At 35.5% G+C, this 27,292-nt stretch overlaps 2 protein-coding genes across 2 annotated transcripts; one reads left to right on the top strand and one right to left on the bottom strand.

Annotated features, from left to right (window-relative positions):
- Positions 1 to 5,562: 5,562 nt before the first annotated feature.
- LOC133851899 (non-specific lipid transfer protein GPI-anchored 16-like) lies at positions 5,563 to 6,919 on the bottom strand. Its single transcript, XM_062288524.1, has 4 exons — positions 6,515 to 6,919; positions 6,365 to 6,391; positions 6,171 to 6,236; positions 5,563 to 5,952 (listed from the first exon to the last, which is right to left on the bottom strand). Exons 1-4 carry the CDS (start codon positions 6,855 to 6,857, stop codon positions 5,735 to 5,737), a joined length of 654 nt encoding a protein of 217 aa, XP_062144508.1. The 5' UTR covers positions 6,858 to 6,919; the 3' UTR covers positions 5,563 to 5,734.
- Positions 6,920 to 7,722: 803 nt separating this feature from the next.
- On the top strand, positions 7,723 to 9,199 carry LOC133851881 (non-specific lipid transfer protein GPI-anchored 5). The gene is made up of 3 exons (XM_062288492.1): positions 7,723 to 8,138; positions 8,674 to 8,781; positions 8,893 to 9,199. The coding sequence occupies exons 1-3, from the start codon at positions 7,811 to 7,813 to the stop codon at positions 9,015 to 9,017; spliced, it is 561 nt and encodes a 186-aa protein (XP_062144476.1). The 5' UTR covers positions 7,723 to 7,810; the 3' UTR covers positions 9,018 to 9,199.
- The last annotated feature ends 18,093 nt before the right edge of the window (positions 9,200 to 27,292 follow it).

The raw sequence follows: 27,292 nt of genomic DNA, 5'->3' as shown, positions 1-27,292 counted from the left end.
ATCAAACTAATAACAGTTCATAAAGAATGTAAATGCAAGGGTTGTATGAATATGCATCGTAGTAACCATTTAGTTTGGTGTTTTATGATCATCTTTCTTCAAACCTCTCGTTCTAGGTTATCTGAACCCGTTCATGTCCTTTGCCTCACACTTAAAGTCTTACTTGTTTTTACTGGAATCCTACTGGTCCCAGCATTAGTTATATATTAGAACTTCGGACACACCCTGGGTCACTATGAACCCCCTGGGTCCACTGACTAGCCTTTCTTCCACTTGCTACTACATCAGCTTGTTGATGGCTATCTCGTCAACCGTTATATTAATTGGACACAACATGCAATGCATGAACAACCACATGCAATGAACACACACCACACAATCCTAATGAAACATAGAATCATTGCTTAGTAAGTACATCCATACTTACTCTCCTTGGTGTAATTTAGCTCATTTTTCTGCATATAAATCAATCCACACAATGAAATATATATCAATTATCTATCAAACAAAATATTGTTTATAGACTCTCATCTCTTTATTTTTATTATTATCCATCACTTCATTATGTTTGAAACGATTACTTATAACAATCTTAAAACCTTGGTTCATGATTTGGTGACGAGGCTATATGACCAATACCACCAAATATAAACTTGAATGATTAAAATATATTATAAGAACATAAAAGTAAATATAAATACTATAACGATTCATGTTTAAGCACCAAAACACAGCGTAGCTCTTGGTGACATAACGCTTGCTCATGAATCCTAACAGGGTATATGTATAATGATATTATGATGCAAGGGGTAGGGTAATCAGGTGGCTGAGCCTCCTTACAGGAATACAAATGCTAAGATAAATACACAAGTAATAAAAATTACCTATGATGATCCAAGACCATCACAAGGTTAAATTACAACTAGAATAATATACATGTACACACACACACACACACACACACACACACACACACACACACACACACACACATATATATATATATATATATATATCCACAATTTCATAAAGTTCACAATAATATCAAATAAGATCGGATAGAGTTATATGTGTTCTTTTAGGTCCTTTTCTTGAATTCTTTCCTTTTCAACCTTATCTCTTATGTGATCTGTATTTTATGCAGTAAATTAACATAAAATACATCTTAGAAATCACTTATGAAACACTTGAACACATAGAAAACTTACCAAACAAATTCTGAAACAAAAGTCCATTTTAAGCCTTTAGTGATCGGTTTTGGAGTTGCTAGTGCTGTTTTGGTTTCAGATCTTGGTTCTATAAATCTAGGCCATGAAATAGCAAGGTAAGAGGTATATCTAGCTCCCCTAAGGCTGCTGGACAGAAAATCAAAAGAGAGAAATAGAAAAGTTTCACTCAATCCTCACCTAGGCTAAGTAATGTAAAAAGGAAAGACTAGATTGTTTTTGTATGAAATTTTCACTTGTCATAAGGTAAAATGGAAGGCAAGGCTTGTCTCATATTTATAGGAGTCTTAGAACATCAGGGAAATGAAAGGAATTCGTGCATGAGTGCTGGAGGGCTGCTGAAAAAATCAGGAAACAAGGGAAGATTTCTACCACCTTCCTTTCCATGCTTTTCTACTTGAATAATCCATTTGCCAATCACTTGGACTTTGCTTCCCACTAAAATTCCAGCACTTGTTGGAAGGTAAATAATTCAGTCTATGGGACGGTTAGGGATGGCTGGTAGTGTACTAAAAATCATTTATGCTAACAATTTCGACAGTTGGATTAATAAGGCACCGGTTTTGGCCAAAAAGTCAACTGTCGCCAAATTGAATTCTGACTTCACAGAATTGAAGTATAAACTTTATATCTACAATATAGAGTAATTATAAGCCACAAAAACATATTTATCAAGTCTAAATTTATAAGTCAAAGTTCGATCAAAAGTGCCACTTGTCGCTAAATGGTCAATCCTCAAGGTCAAAAGTCAACAACTGGACTTTTTACAAACTTTTGCCATAGTATAAATCTTTCTTTTGTAAGCACAACGGTTTTTGAATCAACTAAATATGAGTCTGTTTGACCTGTTTTCGGTTTAAATCAAAGTTTAAAGCTTAAATGTTACTTTTAGGTTTTTAAGGGTTTTAGAACTTAATCTTTAATTTTTCAAAACCACTTTTAGTTTTGCTTATAAAAACCTATGGATATTGTTTCCTCAACAATATCAATGATTTCTTAAGAGCTTGAAATTACTGGGCGTTACAACGCGAGCCATCGAGAGTCAAAGTCCTATGAAGGTCTAGATGGCTCAGTAGACATGAGCCACAGAGAGCAAAAGTCCTATTGAAGGTCCGGACAACCCAGCAGACGCGAGCCACAAGGAGCAAAAGTTTGCATGAAGGTCCGGACGCAAATGCGTTGACAGTGGACGCTGGAAGTACCTTATGCAACCGTCTAGACGCTAGGGTTGCAAGTTCGGACGCGCTTCAGTGTTTACTCGAAGTTTTAGTTGTAGGTCCGAACACCAAAAGCCAAGTCCGGATGCCGCCTATGCAAATTCGAGTTTGAGTAGATTTAGGATTTCTGAAGCCTATTTAAAGAGGTTCTTAGGTTGCTTATTTGTAAGAATTCGGTACTAAATTTCATTGTACTAAGAGAGGGTGTTTAGGTAGAGAGTCCACAAATTAGTAAGTAAAATATTATGAAACTGGTCTATGTAATGAGCCTTTAAGTAATAGTTCGTAACCTTCAATTATTAAATGTAAGGTGTTCACAAAATGGTACATGTTGTCTCCATTATTACGCTATCTAAAAAGTGAGGTTTATTTTGAAGAGGAATGGCATAATTCCGGTAACAAGTCACTTATATTTTAATGCAAGGAATCATGCATTATTCATATATAGATAAGTATTAATAGTCATAGTTTTCCTCTATATGGTCTATTCGGGCCCTTAACCCCTTCCCAATCGGGTTATCGCTGTCCTGTGGGACTTGTAGTACAATATCGGTGCCCTAGATATTGCCAGCGTACCATCATATACTAACAACCCGACCAAATCCAAACTCGGGTGGCCCATGCTACTAGTGAAGCCGTAATGGTGACCCATCCTTATATAGTACGCCTGTTACAAAGAATCATTAGATAATGGTAAGCCCATAGTCGTTATACCGTACATACCGATGTACCATGTCATACGATGCAATTATTGTTCATTTATTGTAAACCATAGATGAGCAAATATTCTTTTGGAAGGGTTATAAACATTGTATAAAATCAATAGGCTCAAGACATATTCTTTTGGAAAGTAAAGCATGCTCAGTCCATTAACATATCGCACGTTAGATTAAAAATATTTCTATATGCATTTACTTATCTTGGGTGATCCTTCGCACTCTTAGACATCTCAAAATCGCAGATATTGAAAATCACACTCTAAAGTCACACACCATCACACTAGAAATTTTAATCTTGCACGTAATTACGTTATAAAACCATAATTATGCTGATTACAACCTTCATCGAACGTTTTGTGTCAAGGTCAATTGTTCAGTTAGCAAGGATCTAACGTTCGACTTCCACATCGATTGTTCGATCAACAAGGATCAAACGTTCAGTGGTACAGTGGAACATTCGATGACTACCAGAATGCATGCACAACTTAAAACTAATTATAAAACTCATTACCTGACTTAACTAAGGCCCCTAACAACTATAGAAATATGTAACAACCTGATATAACTTGAAAAGTACGGTCAAATGTAGAGCTTTTTTGAAAAGTTTAGCTAACCCATGCATGCTTATGAAAAATCAAGACGTAATACGCTTGAGTGTTCTTGAAAAAAACAGAAACAATAGATTATAACGAAGAGGTATATGTTAATATAAAAACAAGGTTGAGGCATAAGGTTTTACCTCCGCTTGAGGATGAAGCTCCACCAAAAATCAATTTTCTCTCAGTCTCTCTCTCCTCTAGGGTTGCTAGTGTGAAGAAATGGTGAGAATGGGATTGTCTAAGGATAAGGATGGTTTTATAAGAGTCTTGCACGCTCAAGGGCTGAGGTGGCTAAAAGATAAAATTGTTCTTAGGTAGGATCAAACGATCAGGGTATACTCCGAATGTTCAAGCAAAAGACAACTCTATTGTTCAAGAGGAAACTTGAATGTTCGGAAAAAGGACAACTTGATCGTTCTAGTGGGATGTCGAATGTTTGGCTAAGGAAGATCTCGAACGTTCTAGTGGAATGTCAAACATTCGGAATTGGAGAATGGTGAAAATATCAAACTTGTTTTTTGGGGAAATTTGATTTATAGCATTTATTGAAATTATTTTATTGTTAATTAAAACATGGGTGTTGGTTTATAAAGCACGATTGTCGAATATGTTAAAGTTTTTTTTTGGGGGGGGATCAAATTGTGAGGGAAAGGCCATGGCAACATTGTGCTCTCCCAAGATGTACATCACTGATCCAACAGTGATGGAGGCTTCTGCGACATGGAAGGTTATGCTTTTTGGTAGAGATCTTGGTCTATGCAATATCATACGGGAAGGTGATGCCCTGGAGATAGTACATGCACTTTGGAAGGATGACAAATCTTAATTAGAGCATGTATGGTAATTTGATTGATGACTAAAAGATTATTTTGCACCGTTTTCAATCATGACAAGTGATGAATACAAGGAGCGAAGCAAACATGGCAACCCATCTAATGGCGAAGACGACTCTCCAACAATCCATGGAGGAAATTTGGATGGAAGACTATCACGTGTACCTTTATACTATTGTAAGCTCAAAGAGTTGTATGATTTGACATTCGTTAATGAAAGCCTGGAATTTGACTTAAAAAATGATATTATGAAAGAAAATTAAAAGTTCTCTAGAGGTAATAAATCCAGATCGGCAAAATTCTGAAATATTTAATTAAAAGTAAGTGGTACGGTTTAATTACATGGTAAAAGTGTTCTAAAAATTAAACTTTTAAAATTGAATAATTGAATAAAGTTATGTATGAGTTTCGACTTCCTACGACTCCTGATGTGTGTTAATATATATGCTAATGATATTTGTATACATATTGTGTGCATGAATAACATCTCTCGTGTGTGTATATATATATATATATGACTAATGTTTTTTGTATAACTCTTACACAATTTTTGTACAACTCGTTAACTTTTTTTTATGATCAACTATTGGATTTATTTTTCTATATGTGGGCTCTAAATATTCAATAGTTGATCTTAAAAAAAATTTCTTAGAGTTATGTAAAAAATATTACTCTATATATATATATATATATATATGAAATGCTATTTTGTATTCCATTATCATTCTCTTATATTTCTCTGTGTATAACGTGTTATTGTCAATTCACTCTTAGATAAATATTAATTTAAAGAAAAAATAAAAAAATCAATAGTAGATTGACAATGTCACGTCAATGGAAAAGGATGAGAGGAAAAAAAAAAAAAAAATTTAATGGATCGAGAGTAACTGATTGTAGATGGTAGTGGTCTGAAAGTAAATAAATTTGAATGACGAGATATAAAGTTATGTGAATAACTCAATTAGATATATATGGAAAATCTGATGTGCCATTCGATACTAATATGTCGATCGTGAATAAGCTGATATGATCTATTACAGTACTATTACACCAAAGCTCCAAACAAATATAATCCCAATCCAGAGAAAGAAACAAAATCAAATAAATATAAGAGGATGGGACACAAATAAAGGAAGTTACTTAGTATGACTTAAAAATCGCAAGTACTCCTACAAGAAGTAGTAGGAGAGGTGCTGGGTATGCATAAGATGGAGCAGATGCCGATGGATTCAGCGTTGGCCGCGCTATCCCTGAAGTACTTCTTGCAGGGACTTCTGTTTCCACTGGTGGAGACGCTGGTGTCAATTCCGTAGTTGTTTCAGATTCTAGTTCTAGAGCTAGTGCCACTGCTTTAGAGACTGTCCGACAGCAAAAGATAAAAATAAAATAAAATCAGTGAAAGACTATCTCATCCACCTTAGTAAGAGTGTACTGTTTAACTGTCATTCAACTAGATAATGTAATAATAAAAATTAAATCTTATTTGTTGGTTTGAGAGCTGATTTTGTCTGCTACGTTACCCCGTTGTATTGGAACAATACTCTTAAAAAAAGCCATTACTGAGATTCAAAATTACCCCGCGGACTAAAAGGAGAAGCAGCTATAGTTGCAGGTGGCAGAGCCGGTCCAAGTGAGGCAGGACCTGTCAAATAAAGTTGTATATTGTGAAAACATTGCTCAATGTAGATAAATTTGTGTTTCACATGTTTATTTGCCCTTGGATATTTCTATTTATAGTAATGTAATCAAATCATAGGATTTTTTCAGTACCTGGAGAAGGTAAAGGTGTTCCAGAAGCTGCCAAATGAAATGAAACGTACAATGAGATTTCTTTCGCATTAATTTCAGTTGAGCAGTAAGAGGCATATAATATATATATATTCAAAAGTTAATTATTATAGATACTACGAGTCTGATCACCTTTGCACAGTGCGGGCGCGCCAGCAATGTTACAGGCTCGTGGGAGGGAGAGTGCAAGAGTTCGGTTAATGGGCAGTTGAACAGGGACGTTAGCAGTTATTAGAAGACAACCACAGTCCATACTAGTGCTCAAGAGCGACTGCAATGAACTACAACAGCCCGTTGTCGGTGATGAATATGAACCGTTACTGGTGCTTCCAGTAATAAAGTTAAAACATGGGGTAAAGCTGCTGATCATTGACGCTGTGCATGGTGTGCTAATCTGCCCGTTAACTAATATTGCAGAAATGACTAAAAGAGTTGCTAATATTGCAATAAGTCTAGAACCCTTGACAGGATCCATGAGTTCTTCGTGGTGGAAAAAGGCTAAGAATTAGGCTCGATCGGTTTGGTTCATGATGAAGAAGCGATTTATATATTGGGTTTAAGGAATTTGAAGGGGAAAAAAAAAACAGGTAGATTTGAAGAGGGTTTTGGAGTTGAACGACTTTTAACTAACGTCCATGCATTGTTTGAAGCAATATTCCTTTTTGTTCTAGTTAGGTATGTTTGGCGTGTTAGCTATAGCTTCTTTTCTTTTTAATTCATTTGGCCAACACCAAAAGTTATAGCTTGGGATTTCTTTTTTATATTTAAATTTTGTTAATAATTCCGAATGATGTTATTTAATCTACTGTTATACTACTATCATATAATTAGAATGACGTGACTAATCTAAAAACTAATTTTCATTATTACTTCGTCAAATTGTAAGGTAATCATATAACATTCTACAAGCATTACTCAACTTTCTATGAAATCCTTATCATGCAATTAAAGTGAAGCAAAAAAGCTACCTAGCTATGAATGGCCCATGTCATCCAATTTCTGCCATTAGTTGAGCAGCTTTCTTAAAATATAACACGGGCCAGATCGATTATCAGAGATTGATACATTAGTCCATACGTCTAGAATCTCTAGATATATATAATAGCGACAGACGACAATCCACAAATTAAAAATGGGAAAATAATTGAAGTTTTGACCAATTCAACTGTTTGTTTTTAATTTGATTACATAATTATTATTATTTGTTTTCTTTAATGTCTAGAAGATCTTTTAGTTATCACAACCACCCCTGGTTTAGTAGAAGTTGGCCACCGAAATATACCAATTTGTTTGTCCCTGCTTCCACATAATTTTCCTACATAAATCTCATACAGCTTTTTTGCTCGAACTCCAAACTGAAACAAATTAACATTGACCATCAAAGTCCGTCGACTTTTTCAGGCAGCCAATAGTTTCAAACATCAGTAAATGGCTTCTAAAGGGATTGAAATGGGTGTAGTAGTACACGTACTGGTCCTTGTGGCCATGCTATCGGCTGGAGCCAAGGCCCAGTCGGGTTGCACTACTGTGCTCACGAATTTGGCACCATGCCTGAACTACATAACGGGAAATTCATCGACCCCATCGTCTTCATGCTGCTCACAGCTCTCTAAAGTTGTTCAAACATCACCGCAGTGCCTTTGCTCCGTCCTAAATGGTGGCGCTGCCTCTCTGGGTATTACTATAAATCAAACTCTAGCTCTATCACTACCCAGTGCTTGTAAAATGCGAACTCCACCCATTAGCCAGTGTAAAGGTGAGCCCAAGTTTAACATATAATTATCCTTATTCATTATTGAATCAAAGCGATTACATGTAATTTTGGTCCTTGAAAATTACATACCTGTCCCTTTTTCTTTTCTTTTTTTTGAATAAAACTTCACTTAGCAGTCTTCATCTTTTCTTATTTTTGAAATCATATTCATAAACTATAAAAAGTTTCAATTCAGTGTACATGTATTCATCTTTCAATTTCATTCGATCGTTAAAATTTTTCGTTAAATCTTAACAGATGGGTTAAGATTTAATGGAATTTGAAAAAATATTCATGTACAGTCTTTTTTTTTTATTATTATTTTTTTAAAAAAAAAAGGTATTTTGGAATTTTGATGGAAAATCCTAAAGGATGAGTTAAATTGAAAAAAAAATTGAAAGATTAATGCATTAAATTGACACTTGTTAAAATTTATGACTACGATTGCAAAAATGATGAAAAATAGTAAGCGAAGTCTTTTTATTTTTTTTTATTTTTTGTTTGTTTGAAAACTTATATGCATGCCATGGTAAAGCAGCTGCCAATGGACCAACAACTTCAGGAACTCCTCCCCCAGTAGGTTCTCCAACGAGTACTCCAGCCGCTTCTTCCAGTGAAACACCTCAAGGTGCAATTACTCCTTCAGGTATACATAGAATTAATAAACGGAGATAAACAACGTTAAAATTTTCATAGTCTTTTGGTAAAAAGATTCTAATTAAGGTCAGTTCTTGGTCAAAAATTAATGCTGGAACAGGGTCGAAAACAGTCCCATCATTAGACGGAGGTTCTTCTGATGGAAGTATCGTCAAAGCGCCTCTTCAGTTTATGCTCTTCCGGCTCTTCATAATGTCTTGTGCTTCCACCATCACCTCATTCTGAGACACTTCTGTTTCGAGATTTCTAGCTAGGAGAGTGTCTGAGATGAATGATTCTTTGGTCTTTTCTTTTATGATGTTGAAGATTAAGTTACTTGCAGAAATGTGATTGTATTTAATTTTTTTTCGTTTTTATTGTTTAATGCAACAGTTGAGTAAGGAGTACTTCTCTTTGCCTTTCTATTATTCGTTCAAGGAGATTAGCTTAACTAACCATGCAGATATTAGCCATCATCTCGAACTCAACAAGGACGTACGAAAAAAGAAAATTACAAATTAATAAAAATGGAAGCCAGATGTTAATGTAAACTCCAGTGATAAAATGTGAAAATACAGGGATAATAGCATAAGCAAGAGAAAATTGAGACAAGAATTTTGGGGTACTTCGACGTTGGAGGCCTAAGTCTACCACTAAGGAATTGCCCTAAGGGCTACGATGTGCTCTTCATATTAGCAATATATAATTAAATGCTAATTACCAATGTAAATGAGCAGCGGAATAATTAACTTCAGCCATTGTTTTGCTCAACGAAGTGAAGAAAACTTTTTTACAACAATCAAAATGTCTGAAAAATAAAAATTTAGAGAAGTTCTTCTAACCTATGCCTGCTCGTACCAATAGATGGTTACACAGGACTCTTATATATAAGTAAGTTAGGAACCCTCAATCGACATAGTTAAACTAATTGCTGATTTTTCTATCAGAATAATATCTTAATGAATTCCCATGAATCATTTATATGGAATAAGCCATATTGAATACCATAATTACATATGTGAAATAGGGACATATATTAAATTTCTTACATTCTCTCTCTTAGCCCTTATGACACATATAATTCCTTACGATAGTCGATTCTACAATAGAACCATTATTTTATTTATTCAAAACCATTTATGGAATCCTTCCACTCACACAAGGAATACTACACATGAATCATGGCGGTAAAACTTTATATAATAAAACGTTCCTTCCATGCATTACATATATCATATTCTCTAAATGAGTACTATATGAGTAATCAAACTTTATGAATAAACTTTTCATAAGTTATTCAGGTCCTACTTTAATTTTATCTCCATAGATAAGATAACAAATGTGCATAAAACTTTATAACAATAACTTGATAACTATAGACTAATTAGAAAGAACCAAGTACAAAATGAATCAATGAGCCCATATACTCCACATGACTTTTAAACAGCTTTACCGGTAAGCCTTTAGTCATAGGATCCGCAATCATCAATTCAATACTACTATGTTCAATGAAAACTTTATTCCTTTTGATGTTCTCTCTCACACGAAGATACTTGATGTCGATATGCTTATTTCTTCTTCCACTTTTATTATTCTTGGAGCAGAATATGGCAGCACGATTATCACAAAAGATCTTGATTGGTCTTGCTATAGAATCGACAATTTCGAGACCATCAACAAAATTTCTCAACCATAGTGCACGTTTTGTGGCTTAATAGCACACAATAAATTCTGCATCCATTGTAAATGTAGCAACTATAGTTTGTTTGTTGCTTCTCTAGGATATAGCCCCTCCAGCAAGAAGAAAGATATGCCCTAAAGTAGATTTCCTACTATCTACACATCCAACAAAATCTGAATCTGAATATCCAACCACCTCCAAATTGTCAATGTGTCTGTATGTCAAGTTGTAGTCATTGGTTCCTTACAAATACCGCTTGACTTTCTTTGCAGCTTTCCAATGTTCTAATCTTGTGTTGCTTTGATATCGACCCAGCATTTCAACTGCCATTGCAATCTCAGGCCTAGTGCAGACATGTGCATACAATAAACTGCCGACTGCATATGCATATGGAATATTCTTCATCTGCTCTTGTTATAATGCATTTCAGGAACATTGATCATTACTAAATTTATCCCCTTTAATGATAGGTGCTATAGAAGTCGAACAGTTCTTCAATCTGAATCTCTCTAAAACCTTTTTAATTTAGGCCTTTTGAGATAGTTTTAATATTCTTTGTTTTCTGTCTCTGTGAATCTCTATGCCAATGACATAAGAAGTTTCACCTAAATCCTTCATTTCAAAATTTTGAGAAATGAACTGTTTGATTTCGTTTAGCAAACCTAAATCATTACTTACAAGCAAAATATCATCTACATATAGGACTATAAAGATGACTTTACTCTCACTAACCTTAAAGTATATACATTGATCAATAAAGTTCTCAATAAAACTATATGAGGTAATAATCTTGTGAAATTTGATATACCATTAACAGGAGACTTGTTTTAGCCCATAAATAGATTTATTTGGCTTCCAAGCTTTCTGAGTGTTATCATCAAAACCTTCAGGTTGTTTCATGTAAACCTCATCTCCAAGATCATCATTTAGAAATGTTATTTTCACATCCATTTGATATAACTCTAGATCAAAATAAGCTACTAATGCCTTGATTTTTCTAAATGAATCATTCTTTGATACTAGAAAGAAGGTTTCATGATAATCAATGCCTTCCTTTTGCGTGAAACCCTTGGCTACAAGTCAAACTTTATATCGTTCAACATTACCGAAAACATCCTTCTTAATTTTGTAAACCCATTTGTAGCCTACGGCTACAGGTCCCTTCGATAAGTTAACGACATCCTAAACTTGATTTTTAGCCATGAATTCAATTTCTTCCTTCATGGCATTTAAACATAATGTGGAGTACTAATCTCCACTCATGGCTTGTGAAAACGATTTTGTATCATCCTTAAGCCCAATGTCAAAATTGGACTTCTTGAAGTATACAACATAATCATTAGGGATTGTTGGTCTACTTATTCTAGAAGATCCTCTTAATCATATTTCCTTCAAATGGAGAAGGTTGAATAGGTTCATTTTGAACTTGTTCTTCATGAGTTGACTATTTTGAAATTGATTGTGGTTCAAGATAATCAGTTTAGATTTCTTTGAGCATAATAAATGTCCTTTAGATGAAGAAGCTTCAGTCAACTCTTGTGCTTCCTCTAATTCAATCTTTTAAGAATAAGCACTCCCACTATGGTCAGAGACTCAGAATCCTCTAGAAATTTTGCATTTATATACTCAATAATTCTAGTACTATGAGAAGGACAATAAAACCTAAATCCTTCGAAGTTTACTGCATAGCCAATAAAATGACAACTGGTTGTCCTTGAGTCTAATTTATTCATATTGGGATTGTAAATCCTTACTTTAGCAAGACAACCTCATATGTGTAAGTGATTTAAATTTGGTTTCCATCCATTCCATAATTCAAAAGAAGGCGTCTTAGGGACAACCGTAGATGGGTCCCGGTTTAATACATACACAGTAGTTTTTAAGGCTTCACTCCATAAAAATAAAGATAACTGAGAATTACTAAGCATGCTCCTAACCATGTCCATAAGTGTGCGATTCTTTATTTTTGCTACACCATTTTGTTGAGGTGTGTCAAGCATTGTGTATTGAGCAACAAGTATTCTTCTTCAAGAAATTGTGCAAAGAAACCTATCATTTGTCCATTTTCTTTTCCTTTTATTTCTCTACTTCTACCTTATATGTCTTGAAAGCATTTAGTACTTCAGCCTTGTTATTTAGAAAATAGAGATACATATACCGTGTATAGTCATCAATCAAAGATATAAAATATCTTTGACCATTCAGGCAGGGAGTAGGGAAAGGTCCACAGATATCTGTGTGTATGATTTCAAAAATCTCATAACTCCTTTTAGCATCTTTAATGGTTTTGTTGGTTTGTTTTCCCTTTATGCAATCCATACAATTACCAAATTAATAAACTCAAAAGTTTTTAAAATTCCATCATTTACTAATCTTTTGATTCTCTTTATGGAGATATGTCTCAATTTCCTATACCATAACAAAGCGGAGCTCTCATTCGTAAGACTCATCTTTATGCCAGCATTAGTATGCAATGATAAATTGTTGTTTTCAAAGTTGGGATCTAGATCAATTTTGATTCCACCACCAATAAAATTTTTACCTTTAAAAAATACTAAAGGTAGAATTTATGAATAAAAAACCAAAACTAATAATATCCAATTTAGAAACAGAAATCAAGTTTCTAGAAATATAAAAAGAAAAAGAAAAAGAAAAAGGAGAATGAAAAATACATTATCCAAATCCAAAACATATCGAGTTTTCAAAATTAATCTAAAAGTCTCAACTACCTCCGCATTTGAAAACAATTTATTTCCTAAATAAACCTGTTGTTCTTTGCTTGCTGATTTTTTTTGTTTTGAGAAAAACCTGCATTGTTTTAACAATATGGATTGTACAAGCAGAATCAATCCACCACTAGAAAGGAGATTCTAGGCTGATTGATTGCGCTCGATCGCCAGGAATCTGGCGCTCGAGTGCAATAGCGACACAGAGACGCCTGAACGCACGTAATACGTCGATGATTTTTTCTATCATCATTGCCCAGTTGATATTTTCGGTTTGTGCATGAACCCAGAACGTGAATAATAAGTCCATAACTAGAATAAAGCTAATAGGTTAATTTGGTTGGTAAGTAATTAGTTAGAACCTAATTCTAGTTACTTAAGGATAATAGATATTTGAGAAGTGATAATTACTGCGGTAAATCACCAAGACAGTTGCTTCTACCCTAGCCTTAGATTGTTTTGCTGAATGATCTCCACCCTTCAAGCTCTCTATAAATGAAAGGCAAGTATCGATCATGTTTCAGAAAACCAAGCCAAAGCTCCCTCTCTTGTAAAAGAATTCTTGCAACTCTCATTTTCTTTTGTTAGTGTAGAAAACCAAAGAAGTAATCTTCCTTCTCTTATCTCTCCACCAATCAGAACATAGAAAGAAGCCCAGAAAAGTCACCATTTTCCCTTCCCTGTTGTGTGTTACGGACTAGCAGAAAAACAGAGCATAAAAACTCTGTTTTTCCTCTCCTTTCATCTCCCAATCGGTGCTTATGAGAGAGACCAAATTGTTTTCCCTTCCCTCTTTCATTCGGCTCGCAACTAGAGAAATAAAGAAACAAGAACAAAAACAATCACTCCCTTGTTTTCACGTCCAAGAACTCAAATACAAAAGAAAAGTTTCAGAAAATAGTTCCCTCGATCTCTTTATTTGGCCAGTACCTTTCTTTTAGAGAGTATAGAAACTCTCTCTGTCTCTTTTAAACTCTCGCTAAGCACTGCTCCTCTTCTCTTTTTTCAGTTTGTTTTCTTTAGTAATGAACTCACTGTATTTCTCTCACACTCGACCGGTCACAGTACCAAAAGAATCTCACTCTCACTCTCAGTCTCTCAGTTGGCTAGGCAACAAGTGGTGCACCTTTCATTTGGTTTTTAAAAGCCCTTGGTAAACTTCTAATTGCTTTAAACTCAGGGATGATATTTTTGGTACGAGTACAGCTTCTAAAATATTAGACCTTAACTCATGGTTCTATTATATATATATATACTCAATGTATGTTTTTAAAGATGGTATATTTGTTGTGATAATTGAATTATTTTAAAAGCGTCGTTATGCTGCTCAAATATTTTAAGGTATTGTTGGCATTAGCTATATTAATGCCGTTACTCTACCCAAATTTTATAAATTAAAATAAGGATTGTTTTAATTTATGCCGTTATGTCCTCAATTTATTTTAGAAACATAAAACTCATTATTTATGTTAATGAAGTTATTATGCATATTTTATACAAATGTATGTATATGCTTTCAATAATAATGCCGTTATAATGCCCATTTTAATTTAAAAATATTTTACGCATTAATTTAATAATGTCGTCATAACACTCACTTTGCTTTGTACAAAATATAAAATAGTTTGAATAATGCCCACTTAAATTTAAAGGTGTTCAAAATGAATATTGTAATAATACGTGTCTTAAAAGATAGTAGTAATCTTGCATGTTTATTTTATATGCCAAAATAATGTTTGAAATAACATTAGGGCTATAGTAAATTAATTGGACTAGGTTGTGTGTTGACTAAATAAAGTAAAGGTCTTACTTTTAAATGCATCAAAGTGACTTCTATTTCACAGTTGAATTCACAATCTTGTTAGGATTAATTTATAATCAATATTACAAGAAGTCTTAAAATTTCACATCATTCTTTTTTACAGTGTTTTACAAGAATGACAAATCTATTCCGTTCAGTGCGTTGCATTTGCACAATGTACACATCAATCCGAAGTTCCCACTTCACATGATCATGATAGATCATCAAGATTGATGTGTTACAGTCTTAACAAATGGAATGTCCAATTTCATTACTAAGTGTGAACAATAATTTATAAATTGCAAGGTTTATATTTTAAGATCTTTTGTGTGATAATCTTATTAATCACACCTTAAACCATAATCAATATACTCTATAAGTATTTACATGTGCATGATAAATAATGATCATAAAAGAAATACATGTAAGAAGATTATATGTCTAATGTTCATTAAATAAATTAGTGAATAAACAATTATATTCAATATACAAACTAATTGGAGTTTAGAGAACTATTCTTAACATAGACTTAGGCCTTGGCTTTGGGCTTGGGCTCGTTCTTGGGCTTAGGCTTTCAGGACAAACTTTACAGATCGTGTGCTTCCACTTTGGGTCAGGTCAAGGCGAGCTACGGATTGGATTTGGCTTGCTTCTTGAAATGACGTCGTGTCGTTTCTTGCAAGCCGCCTCCAAAGTCCGCAGAACGGCATCGTTTCAGATTAGTTTTGAAATGACCCAGTTCGAGATGATTTTGGAAGGCACCTTGCCACCTTCACTAGGCATGAAAGGAGCCTTTCCAGTGAGCTGTGAAACAGCGTCGTTTCTCTGGGAGCAAAAGGCGCATTTTTATTGGCTACCTCTGTTTTGACCAGCAATTTCTTCTTCTTCCTCTTTCACACAAAAACTCATACTAGCAGCTCTATTTTTGATGCAGAGCTCAACTTTTGACCACTCTCCCTCTTCCAACCATCCCAAGATATCAATTTTTATTGGGGACGACTCTCCAATACTCTCAAAACCCCGAGGAGGAGTTTTTTCTTCGGTTTTGGTGAGAGAATTTTATTTGGAAAAAACCTCTTCGATTTTGTACCTTCTCCTCAACGTCTCCACGTTCCCGATGAATTTTAGACCACCCACAATGGCCATTAAGGCTTCTCTTCCGATTTGGCAATCGATTGATGGAGATCGTGTGAAGTCACTGATGATGCCAAACTCAACACTTGCCTGTTGATGGTCTTGTAAACTTCTTGTAAGATGATCTCTGACTTTTTAAATTTTTTTTCTTTGTCTTCCATAACTTGGCTCTGATTCCACTATTAGAAATTGATGAAGATTGAATACAAAAGAAACATAAGGATTTTTCCCATTATGGTATAAATTCACGAGGAAAAAGAAAAACGATTTTGTTTGAAGAAAATAATGTTAAAACAATCTAATCCCCATTTGATATTTATAGAAAAAACAGTGACATGTTATATGTACATTACTTATACATCTTTTGTACATCATTTTCTTAAATCAATCATTGGATTTGTAGGATCCACATGTGAATCATTGTGGGTCTTACAAATCCAATGGTTGATTTAGAAAACTAATGTACAAAAAATATACAAGTGATGTACAAAAATCATTTCTCAAAGACCAAAGGGGTACTTATATTCTTATTTCTCTTAATAACTTTACAAGACAAAATACTCTATTTATAGAGCTTACAGATGAAATATAATCATAATCAAATACCTTAATTTAGGGTGATTTAATATCATCAAATCTCTAAATTCAAGGTAATCTAATATTTATTAAAGGCAATACAATTCTCATCAAATTCCTAACTTCAGGGTAATCCAAATATACTTTAATATCCCTCCTCAAACTCAAGGTGCAAGGATTCTGGAAGTTGAGTTTGCAATAAATTCTTTTTTTTCTTTTTCTTTTTTTTTTTTTCTGTCAAAGATGACAACGATGGAAGACGGTCGAGGTCGATGACTGGAGGCGATAGGCGACGATGATTGGAGATGCGTCTTAAATTTCAATAGGCCAACTATGGGTCAAAATCAAAGCCAAATATAAGCTAAAATGTGCATCTTAAACAATACCACAAATGCCAAAAAAGATTAGCCAACTATGGATCAAAATAAGAGTCAATTATGGGCTGAAATGAACTTGGGTTTTAAACTATAGCATAAAGGTTAGACCTGGGTTTTATACAATACCACAAAGGCCAAAAGAAGTGGGTAACTATGAGTCAAAATAAGAGTCAACTATGGGCTGAAATGAGAGCCAACTGTGGGCTAAAAGGGTTTGATTTTCTTTTTCTTTTTTTCAACCGATTTTTTTTTTCTCTATTTTCTTCTTCTTCATCATTTTTTTTTTTTTAAAAGATTAAAAGTTTAAAACCAACTTGGCAACTTTTATTTACAATACTAACCCAAGGGTTTCAAAAAGGAATCACAGCATGCCAGCAAGGGTTTAGCGGCGAGGCAGAGACCGTTGATGGGCCTGGTTTAACTGAACCTGCTACGAAGGCGCCAGTATCAACATGTACGATGGTGGTCTCTCTTCTTTTTTTCTTTTTCTTTTTTTTTCGCTTTAAAGGACATCATCGTGCTTTTCTGCCTCTTTTTAGATCTGGGGCTGCATCATTTGTGTTGAAAAGTTTTTTTTTTCTTTTTTGCTGTGCTCCTCTGATTGAACTGCAACAAAGAAGACACGAGTGGCATGGGTTGGAGGAAAGTTTATCTCCAACTCACGCACACCATTGCTCGACGAAAAAAAAAATATATATATATATATATGAAAGAAGACAAACAAAGAGGGCGTTGATTGAACCAGATGGATGATGTGATGAACAGATTGTAAAACCTTTGGGGTGTTCTGACTATAGAGAACATGGCAATATATTGTGGAGAAAAAATAAATTATAGGACTTTAGGATCAAACATTGGCGTTAGCCGATAGCTCTAATACTATGAAAAATCACCACTTATCCTAAAAGTTTAAGCTAATAGAAAGAGATAAATTTAATCAATACTTCAACACTCACTCTTACGTGTAGGCTCAAACTCTTTTTTAATAGGTGAGGCCTCTAAATCATCACCATTTTATGGATTATATTATTACATTTAATAGTATATGTGATGTCATATCATTTAAAATTGTTAGACAGGTTGAAGTGAAATGGAAATGATTTATTTCATGGTCCAAATTAAATTTTTAAATGACCTAGCCGTATATAAACTACTTTGTATCACACATTGCCAGGTTAGTTAAAGTTGACGAAGTAAATTCATGTAGTTATCTCTATTTTATGGTCAGAATTTAAAGTTAATGCATTTTACAGTGTACATAATGTCACATCATTTAAGTTTTTAAAAACAATTAAATGCACAAATTTTAAATTATAACTATAAAATAAATACTATCAAATTTCCTTTGAAAATTGAGAGAAATCTTGTCGTGACAGGAGTGAGAGTGGCTTTATATCAATGCAGGTAATTGAGAATAAAAGTGATGAGTAGCATCAGACTATCAGATATTCAGATGGAGTCTGAACGAGTAATAGATTTGTAATTTTCAATCATGGTGTCTCATGTTCGGTTGCCAAATCACTTGCAACAAACATTTCTGAGCATGAAAATGGATAGCGTGTTGTCTTTGTCTTGGTCTTTGTCTTTTTGTTTTTGTTTTTGTTTTTTTTGTCTCTTTTTGGTTTGGACAAAGTTTTTATTTTAAAAGAACAAATAAATAAATAATAGGTGGGACTAAATTCACTCAATTCATTATGTGTCCTTAGAGCATGTCACTATTTATGTGCACTTTCAATAAATCATGTGATTTTTATGTATTTTTTTATAAATGTATGTACATAGAATTACATATTTTAAAAACACATGCTAGTTTAATAAAGAAAAAAGTACATATGCTCTCCTTAATCTCCCCCTTGAACTACCAAAACAATGTCAATGCTTCCCCTCAAAGCCAACAAAAATTACTTTAAAAAAAATGTAATAAGACAAAAATATCCTTACAAATTTTAAAAAAAAAATTAAAAAAAAAAAAAAAAAAAAAAAAAAAAACAAAATTTATTGTTTTAAAAAATTAAAAACCGAAAAAAAAATGATCTCTTTAGTCTTTCACTTTTTTCGGTTTTTTTTATTGTTGTTCTTTTTTAAAAAAAATAAATAAAATCAGTTTTTAAAAAGAAAAAAAATGAAAAAAAAATTATTCTATTGTATTGAAAGTTTAGGAAAGTGATTAACATAATTAGAAGTTTGAAAAAAAATTCAATAAAGAAATGATAATTTGAAGGAGTGCGTATACTATTCTATTTAATAAACTGTACTTATGAAGAGTAAAAAAAAAAAACTTGTCCAGATTGTTTCAGAGGACAGAATTAAAATTCTCATTGATAAGATGTTGCATTTCCTAGAAGACATGACGTATTATGTGGAAGATAAAAAGGAACTTTGCAGTTATTGTACGTTACCTACTCACCGTTGGCGTTGGGGCAGGTTTAAGGACTTTGCATAAAAAGAATTTGAAGACGTGTGGAAGGTATTTCCGTTTGACTACAACTTAGACTTTGCACGTGTGGGTCGCCAAACAAAAAGACTTTTTAGAGAGAGAACGTTCTAGAGTTTTCTTGAGAGAGAGAGGGGGAAGGGTGAATCTTGTATTAGGGGAGGAGGAGGCTCCTCCCAGCTTTGTTTTAGTTTTTTTTGTTTTCCTTGGCCGTTAGGGCTAGGGTTTTTGTTCCCCCTGGCTTGTTTTTCATTGGTGACTGTTTTCTCCAAACTTTTAGGGCTGTTGGAGTTCTTCCTTCCAGTGCAGCACCGGTGAAGGCTGTTGTTTTCTTTTTCTTTGTTTTGCTTTGTCTTTGTTGGTGCAAGCAGAGGACTTCAGGTTTTTAGCTTGTGAAGAAAGGCGGGTGTTGGAGGATTGCCGGTGGAGATGTTGTTCAAAGCTAGATCTATTAACGTTGACTGGTTTTTCTTCGATAAGAACCTTCCTGTTGCGGTCTTCAGCCCTCTCCGGTCACGATGGTCACCTGGAGGGACCGTGTAGCTCGCTCCTGTTCGGTGCGTGACTAGCACAGGCCGGGGGTCTTCCTTCCTGCCCTCGCGTGTGCAGGTTACGGCTTGATTTTCTGACTTCGTAAGGTGCCGATCTGGACTTCTGAAGGTCATCTATCGATGGGGGGGTTCTCGGAGAAGGCGCGTGTTCTGTACGAGCTGGCTTTTCCGGCTGTTTTTTTTTTCAGTGCTTGTATCCTGGGTTTTCTGATTGTTTGATGTATATTCTTACCTTGTATTACAGCCTACCGTTTTCGGTAGCTGTTTTAAGTTAGGATTTTCTTGGCTTAGTGGGTAGAGGTTCTTTACCTCTAGTCGCTACCTTAGCCTTCGGGCTTTGTTTAGTTTCGCCTACAGGCATTGTAATTGCCTTCGATACTCTGGATTGTGTATTTGGTTCTAGTCTTTGTAACCCTTTGGAGTATGTTGTTTCGGTAATGAAGAAAGTTTTTACGTTAAAAAAAAAAAAAAAAAAAAAAAAAAAAAAGACTTTGCACGTGTGTGACTAAAAAATGCATTAATATTGAAGTTAGTCTAGAAGGCCACCGTAAGCTCCAATGATTTGCGGGTCAAACTTTCCTGCTCTTCTGCTGCATATTTTATGTTTATGGATTAATTTATCTCTTTTGTTGGAAGCTTCTGGCTAACATCAATTCATGTATCTCTCATAATTGAATTTCTTTTTTCTTTTTTCTTTTGGTTGAATTAATTCCTTTTTCTTAACCCGGTAAGTTTGATATTGTTTCTTTTAATACCTAATTTGAACTCTTAATACAAAATTAATAATTATTAACTTTCGTTTCGTGCCGAGGTATGCTACAAAGCCTTGCAAAAGATTTTTTCGGAAAATGTGAAAGAAATGAAAGTCACAAAAGATTAGAGAAGATTACTAGTAAAATGTGAAAAAAGATTAGAGAGATCCATAGTAATATATATCTGACGGTGGTGATGAAGGTCAAGGCATATGATTTATGATTCAATGTAGTATAGGAGGAGGAGGAGCAGAGCTAATGTCAGTTTTGTAGATTTTCCACCTCGTCATCGTCGGTTGATGGTTGTTGGACCCACTTCCTGCACCAATTAATAGAATCAGTTGATGGTTATGTATTTTAAATTTTTGGAATAAAGATCTTTCCGGTACATTTAGTTTGAAAATTCTAATTTTTAGTACTACAATTTCAATTCGCATCACAAATGGTACTTTAGTTTTGAAAAAAGATGAACTTGGTACTTCTGTTAGTTTTCCCGTCTAAAAATTAATTGTATGTCACGTGTCAACTCCTGAAAGTAGACATATGTCATAATGTAAAAATAAAAAATTAATAAATTAATAAAAAAAAAAACCTGAAAATTTAAAAATAATAAAACTTAAAAAAATTAAAGTATTAAAAACTTTTAAAAAGAAAATTTGATAAAAAAAAAAAAAAAAAAAAAAAAAAAGTGTGGTGGCTGCTGGTTTAGGGGTGGCCAAACCACCCCCATGGCCCTTAGGGGTGGTTCGGCCACCCTCAAGGGCCAAAACCCGATAATATTTTTTTTTCTTCTTCGCTCTTTGGCCCTTGGGAGTGGTTTGGTCTTTAACCCTAAATTTTTTTGTAAAATGATTAATCAAACTTTTAAAAATCTTCTTTCTTTTTGTTTTTTAAATTAAATGTATTTTGCTTTTTATTTACAAGAAATGTTTAGTTTCATTCTTTTGCACATCTTTTATCAATTTTTGTACAAGAGATATGCAAATCTATCATTTGAATCTGTGATGGGTTTCATAGATTCAATAGTGGATTTGCAAAAGAGATATTTAAAAGAATGAAATCAAACATGTTAGAACAGTTTTAGGTACGATATGAATAGCATGTTCTTCGATGTTTTTCACATTCCCATGATCGCTGCAAAACAACTAAAATCACAGAGAACTCGCCGGACTGCCGACGAGATCTCACTCCAATGCCTAAGTAAGTCTCTGAGAGAAAAATATTCCCAAAGCACAATAATTCAATCTAATCTAGGGTTCATACCTGGTATAAGGCGTATTTTTAGGTTACGAAGTAGAGTCAGACTCGAATTAGGTCTTCTATTCCAACTTGACCTAAGAATGGGATGTAAGGAATCCAACTTCGGCCAGGAATCATATCCCCTTGGGTAGGCCCACTCGAGGTTCTTGCTGTCTTGGCTTGGGGCTCACACTTTTTCATGGGCCAGTTCTCTCCTTGAGGGCCGAGACTCTTCCAATGGGCCGGTGCTGGCCTTGAGGCTCGAGTCTTTTCAAATGGGCATGTAGGAGTGGGATTATTCTTAACAGTTACCCTCTAATTCCCTTATCCAAGCCATTTTCGGATAATGAGAATTTTGTGTTTCGAGAAAACCGAGGCCTAGCTTCCTCCGAGGCTTGAATGAACCTTAGCCTCCGACCTTAGAATGTCTCGGACTTAACATTTGGAGCTTTCAATTATTTCCGCCGTTTGAGAGATATTTTGATTGTGAAAACCTTCATTAGTGCCCCAAGCAGAAAGCTTCTCGGTTCCAACATCTATTGTACGCATCCATTTTTGCTTGGTTCGTACTTTGCAATTCTTGGGGCTGTCTCACACCAGAGCACGCCCGGAACATGCGTCCTCCATTGGTTAGGTAGTCCAGGACTTCTTTTGATGGACCAATAAAACTTGTCTGTTATCCATTTTTGCACTGTCCTATCACCCACGTGTCACCTTCTTGGTGATTCGTCTTCTGTACTTCCCTAGAATGTTGCAAGCATGGCTATGTCCGAGACACGTGTCTCTATTCTATTTTTCCTCAGGGCATGCCTTTTGAGGGACAATCAAAGATTGCCTCGGTTAAAGCTTCCGATCCATCACATCCGATTTAATGCACCGATTAGTCTTCCCAAGGCTTTCTCATATAAATACCTACCTCAACCTTTCCTTTTATTCTTGCTTTCGTCTTCAAAAACTTGACCTCGTCCTTGAATCTTCTTCTCTCCTCTATGTAACCCAACCTCCTTTTTACAAAAATGTCTTCTTCTGCCGGTTCTTCTAGATAGGACGTCCAACTCTCTGGCGATTACAGCTCACCTGCTTCTTCGGCCCACAACGAAAGGGTTCAATCTGCTAAGACCCACTCAGGCGCTGAAGCCCAGAACCCGAGCGAGGTTCCCGCAGGTGAATAAACCCAACCAAACTTGGATTATGCCCGCAGACTTCGGTCCATCTTCACGGCCGCAGACAAAGCGCTTTTTCTGAACAACTATGACATTCCTTCGTCAGTACGTCTCCACTTCCCTAACGCAGACTCCAACGCTATCCCGGATCCAAGCTTTAGGGACATCTACATCTATAAGCAGATGATTCTCACCGGCCTGTGCTTCCCATTCTAGGATATCGTTTGTGCTACCTTCGAGTGGCTTTGTTCTAGATAATGCCCAATGGGTGGAGGTACTTTCTCGTTACTCATATGTTGTGGCCGATGATGAATCCTGGGCACCAAATGACTATCCCGGAGTTCTTTGCCATCTATTGGTCATCTTACTATAAGGACGGGCTTCTGGCCTTCATAGTCCAGGCAAAGACTCAATTCATTACGCTTAAGCAAAGCTACTCCAACAATAAGAATTGGCACTCGAAGTTATTCTATGTCTCGGGTTCATGGGAATCGTCCTCTTTCGAGGCCTTGCCTTTAGATCATAGGGTGCCTTAGGAGTGGGGCCGGCTAAAAAAGGACTGTAAGTATTCACTATTTTGTCTATCCTATCTTTGTCATTTCAAATGCTTTTATTCTTATGACTTTCCTCATTCTTCTTTGTAGGTTGCACTGGGCAAATTGGCTGTCGTAGAGGCGACACAAAATCTTCTACCGACATTCGGTTCGGTCGGTAGGCGAAACGGATTCCTTGGAATCAGTTTTCGCACCGACTCGAACTAACTGGTATTTAAAATATATATATCAAAACAACACCTTTTTGTCCATCCTATATATTCATAACTCTTGAAAGAAGTCAAGAACCTAACCTAACCAAACTGGGTTTTTTTTTTTTTTTTTTTTTTTTTTTTTTTTTTTTAGGAAAAAAAAAAAAACCCAAAAGAACCTAACCTAACCTCAGCAAATAAAAAGCTTAAAGCGATCTTTGCCGTTGCCGTTCTGAAAATAAAAGAAGCCCATATTTTCTCTGTCTCTCTTGCTGTTGCCAACACCATCAAACTTTGAGACTGGAATTCATTCTCTCTCAGTCGCTCTTGTTGAACTGTGATATAGTTTTAAGGGCAAACATTGCATTGTTCTGTCAAAAAAACAAAAAGGGTAAACTGTGCTTAGTTTTATGCCTTATTCCTTATGTATGTGTTTTTCTATTCAAATATATTTGTCTATTGATGTTTATTAATTATGCACATTTTTGGAGACATTGGTTTGGTTGAATTATTAACCTCAGCAGACTTTCTCCTAAACACACGTCTTAGGCATGGGAACCATGTATAATTTATTAGCTTTCATTATGAAAGTTAGCAGTCAATGCTCAGTAAGGGAACGCCCATTAGTAAGCTTCTGTCAATATCCTTAATAGTGTATTTAAAAAGAATTAATCAAACTCTAAAGCCTATAAAATAATATTTCAAAAAAATCCAAACAAAAAATTAATTCAAGCAGCCTGTATTCTGTAAGGAGTGGGTATTGAGGAGCCATCAATGATTTTTAATAAAGTTATGTCCTGGAGAGAGGTGATGATTTGGCAAGCATGCGTTGCTTTCAAATGTCTTCATTCACATCACGACACTGTTTAGTCAATAAAAACTCTGAAACAGGCAGGTGCGGCAGAGTAGATTGGAAAAGCAAAACCGACATTAAACTCAAACAAATCCGTTCGGTGTGAACTTCTCTTCAAGTCCACTCATACTTCAGGAGAAAAACTCATCAAAAAAAGCCTTAGAAAATTCCTTCCACCATTACTGATGTGACTTCTCATTTTCTAGTTTAACCAAATTGACTGATCGGTACACGGCTACTGAATCTCACTGATACCAACAATGGTTTGCTGGTTGGGTCTGGCTAGTTGGCCTGAACACCTTGCCACGCAATGGCATTTCAACAAATACCTTACATGCACTTCATCAAACCCATCTACACCAAAACCCACGTTATAGCTGCATTTCACTAAACACATTATCTAGATTTTTAGTTCTGCGATTTGCCAACCCATCGCCACTCCCACCACCACCATAACCATAACCCTTGCCACCTCATGAACCAGGGACGTGGAAGATTGGAAGCCATTTTTCTCATCGGTCTGAAAACAAAGTAACTGTGATGCAAAGCCTCACTCTTTAACTAATTACCGATTGTTATTGTCACTGGTTAACTGGTGATAGTAACAGTCGAAATAGACCAAGTCAGAAAGAAGTTGGTGAAATTACTGACTTCACCAACAAAGTTGGGCCGGTAGGCGGAAAACCCACTACCGTCACCTATTCCCTCAATACCCACCCCCTATTTGTAGGGGGAAAATATCCCGATTTGACCCGGGAACAGAGGAAAAGGGTCAAGGCAATGCTCGGGTTCTCTCTACTCCCTGAGAACGTGATGAAGATGGATTTTGACGCCATCTTCACTTATGCTGTTCTCTGGGAGAGTTTCGACTATGATATTCCTAAGAAAATAGTTCTCCTAGACAGAAGGGAGAAACCAAAGAAGGCTTTTAAGACCAAGGCTTTCGGGCCTTTAAAACAGAAGACTCCCAAGATGGCCCCTGCAAAAAGGGCACTGACAAAGGAGCAGGAAAAAAAGATGGCTCCAACGAGGGAGGATGCTTCAATAGCATCCTCCAAAGCTACTCCTCCGGCCCCGAAGGTTCCTTCTTCTGTCTCAGGCTCCGGCGGTGAAGCTTCCTAGGTGCCCCAGGTGACGAAACTTTCTTCACAACAAGAGGAGGCTCCACAACCAACCAAAGGAGTTCCCATAGAGCCTCGATCTAATGAGGGGCAATTGATGGGTGATGCAATCCGAGCTACTGGAGGAGATCCTAGCGGCATGTCTCCGGTAGCCGAACCTCTTTAGACCAAGAAGTGGAAAGCTGACAGGAGGAAGGCTAAGGAGAGCCTTCAACGAAGCCCCGGACTGAATAAAAAGAAAGGCAACTCTTGAGGCACCTCGGGAACTTCCTCACCTCCTTCATCATGCCAGATTTCATTAAGACAAGGTGTAACGCCCCAGATTTTAAGACATAACGTCTTAAATAGAATTTAAGACTCGTAGCAAATATTCCACACTTTTAGTCGATCGATTGACCAATCGCTCGATCAACCACTTCTACCGATCGATCGACTTATTGCTCGACCAATGGCCCGACCAACAATACCTATCGCTTGATCGACATGTCGATCGATAGTCACTTTTTGTCGCTCTATCGACATTGCTCTGATAAGAGCATAATCACATGCCACCTGTCCTAAATAGTTGTGTGATTAATCATTGCATGCTATGACTCATGCAATGACTCACACCCAGCAGCTAAGAATATTATTAGACTCTAATAAATATTACTGAATTATTAAATAGAAAGACTGAATATTTAAGTGAGCCAATTAATAATATTATTGGTATATAATATTTATTATTGACACAATATTTTAGTGTAATAATATTGTCAGAAATATAATATTATTGGGATAATAATATTTACAACGTAACGAACTAGACTTTAAAGGGACTTAAAATTATATCTTAAGGAGTTAGATTAAAATGGTAAAGACCCAAGGTAAAAATATCTGCGGTGAAAACATAATTAGTAAGTTTTGAATAAATATCTTACAAAACTTAACTATTAAGTTTCATATGAAATATCTCACAAAACTTAACTACTAAATTTTGTATGAAAATATCTCATTCAATATCCTTATAAAACAAACCCACTACCTTATGAAATTTACGCATACCCGGTTCCTCTTCTTTCTTATTTTTCCCTTCTTCTTTCCTTTATTTCTCCTCTTCTTCTCCCTGCCCGAACATCCCTTGTTCTTTCTTCCTCTGCTTCATCTGAAACACACGGAGGTTGAGAGAGAGAGAGAGAGATCAAACGGAGAGTTGAGAGAGATGGAAGCAGAGAGGAGATCGAGAGAGATGGAATTGGAGAGAGAGAGAGTAATCGAGAGAGAGGGAGATCGGTGGTCGATCTTCCGTGGGTAGCCGTGAGGTCCGATCTTCGGTGGATCAATGCCAACGAGCCAAAGCACGGCTAGAGACCCCAGTTCTGCGATTTC

Source organism: Alnus glutinosa, chromosome 12 (genome assembly GCF_958979055.1).
Source record: "Alnus glutinosa chromosome 12, dhAlnGlut1.1, whole genome shotgun sequence".
NCBI classification, from domain to species: Eukaryota; Viridiplantae; Streptophyta; class Magnoliopsida; order Fagales; family Betulaceae; genus Alnus; species Alnus glutinosa.
The sequence above is the reverse complement of the archived record's forward strand: the minus strand, read 5'-3'. Positions and strand labels throughout refer to the sequence as shown.

Coding starts and splice junctions, on each gene's coding strand:
- LOC133851899 (XM_062288524.1), bottom strand. CDS start 6,857: ATGGATCCTGTCAAGGGTTCTAGACTTATTGCAATATTAGCAACTCTT. Junction 6,392..6,514: donor CGCGCCCGCACTGTGCAAAG/GTGATCAGACTC, acceptor TTCATTTGGCAG/CTTCTGGAACACCTTTACCT. Junction 6,237..6,364: donor AACACCTTTACCTTCTCCAG/GTACTGAAAAAA, acceptor TTTATTTGACAG/GTCCTGCCTCACTTGGACCG.
- LOC133851881 (XM_062288492.1), top strand. CDS start 7,811: ATGGCTTCTAAAGGGATTGAAATGGGTGTAGTAGTACACGTACTGGTC. Junction 8,139..8,673: donor ACCCATTAGCCAGTGTAAAG/GTGAGCCCAAGT, acceptor ATGGTAAAGCAG/CTGCCAATGGACCAACAACT. Junction 8,782..8,892: donor AGGTGCAATTACTCCTTCAG/GTATACATAGAA, acceptor ATGCTGGAACAG/GGTCGAAAACAGTCCCATCA.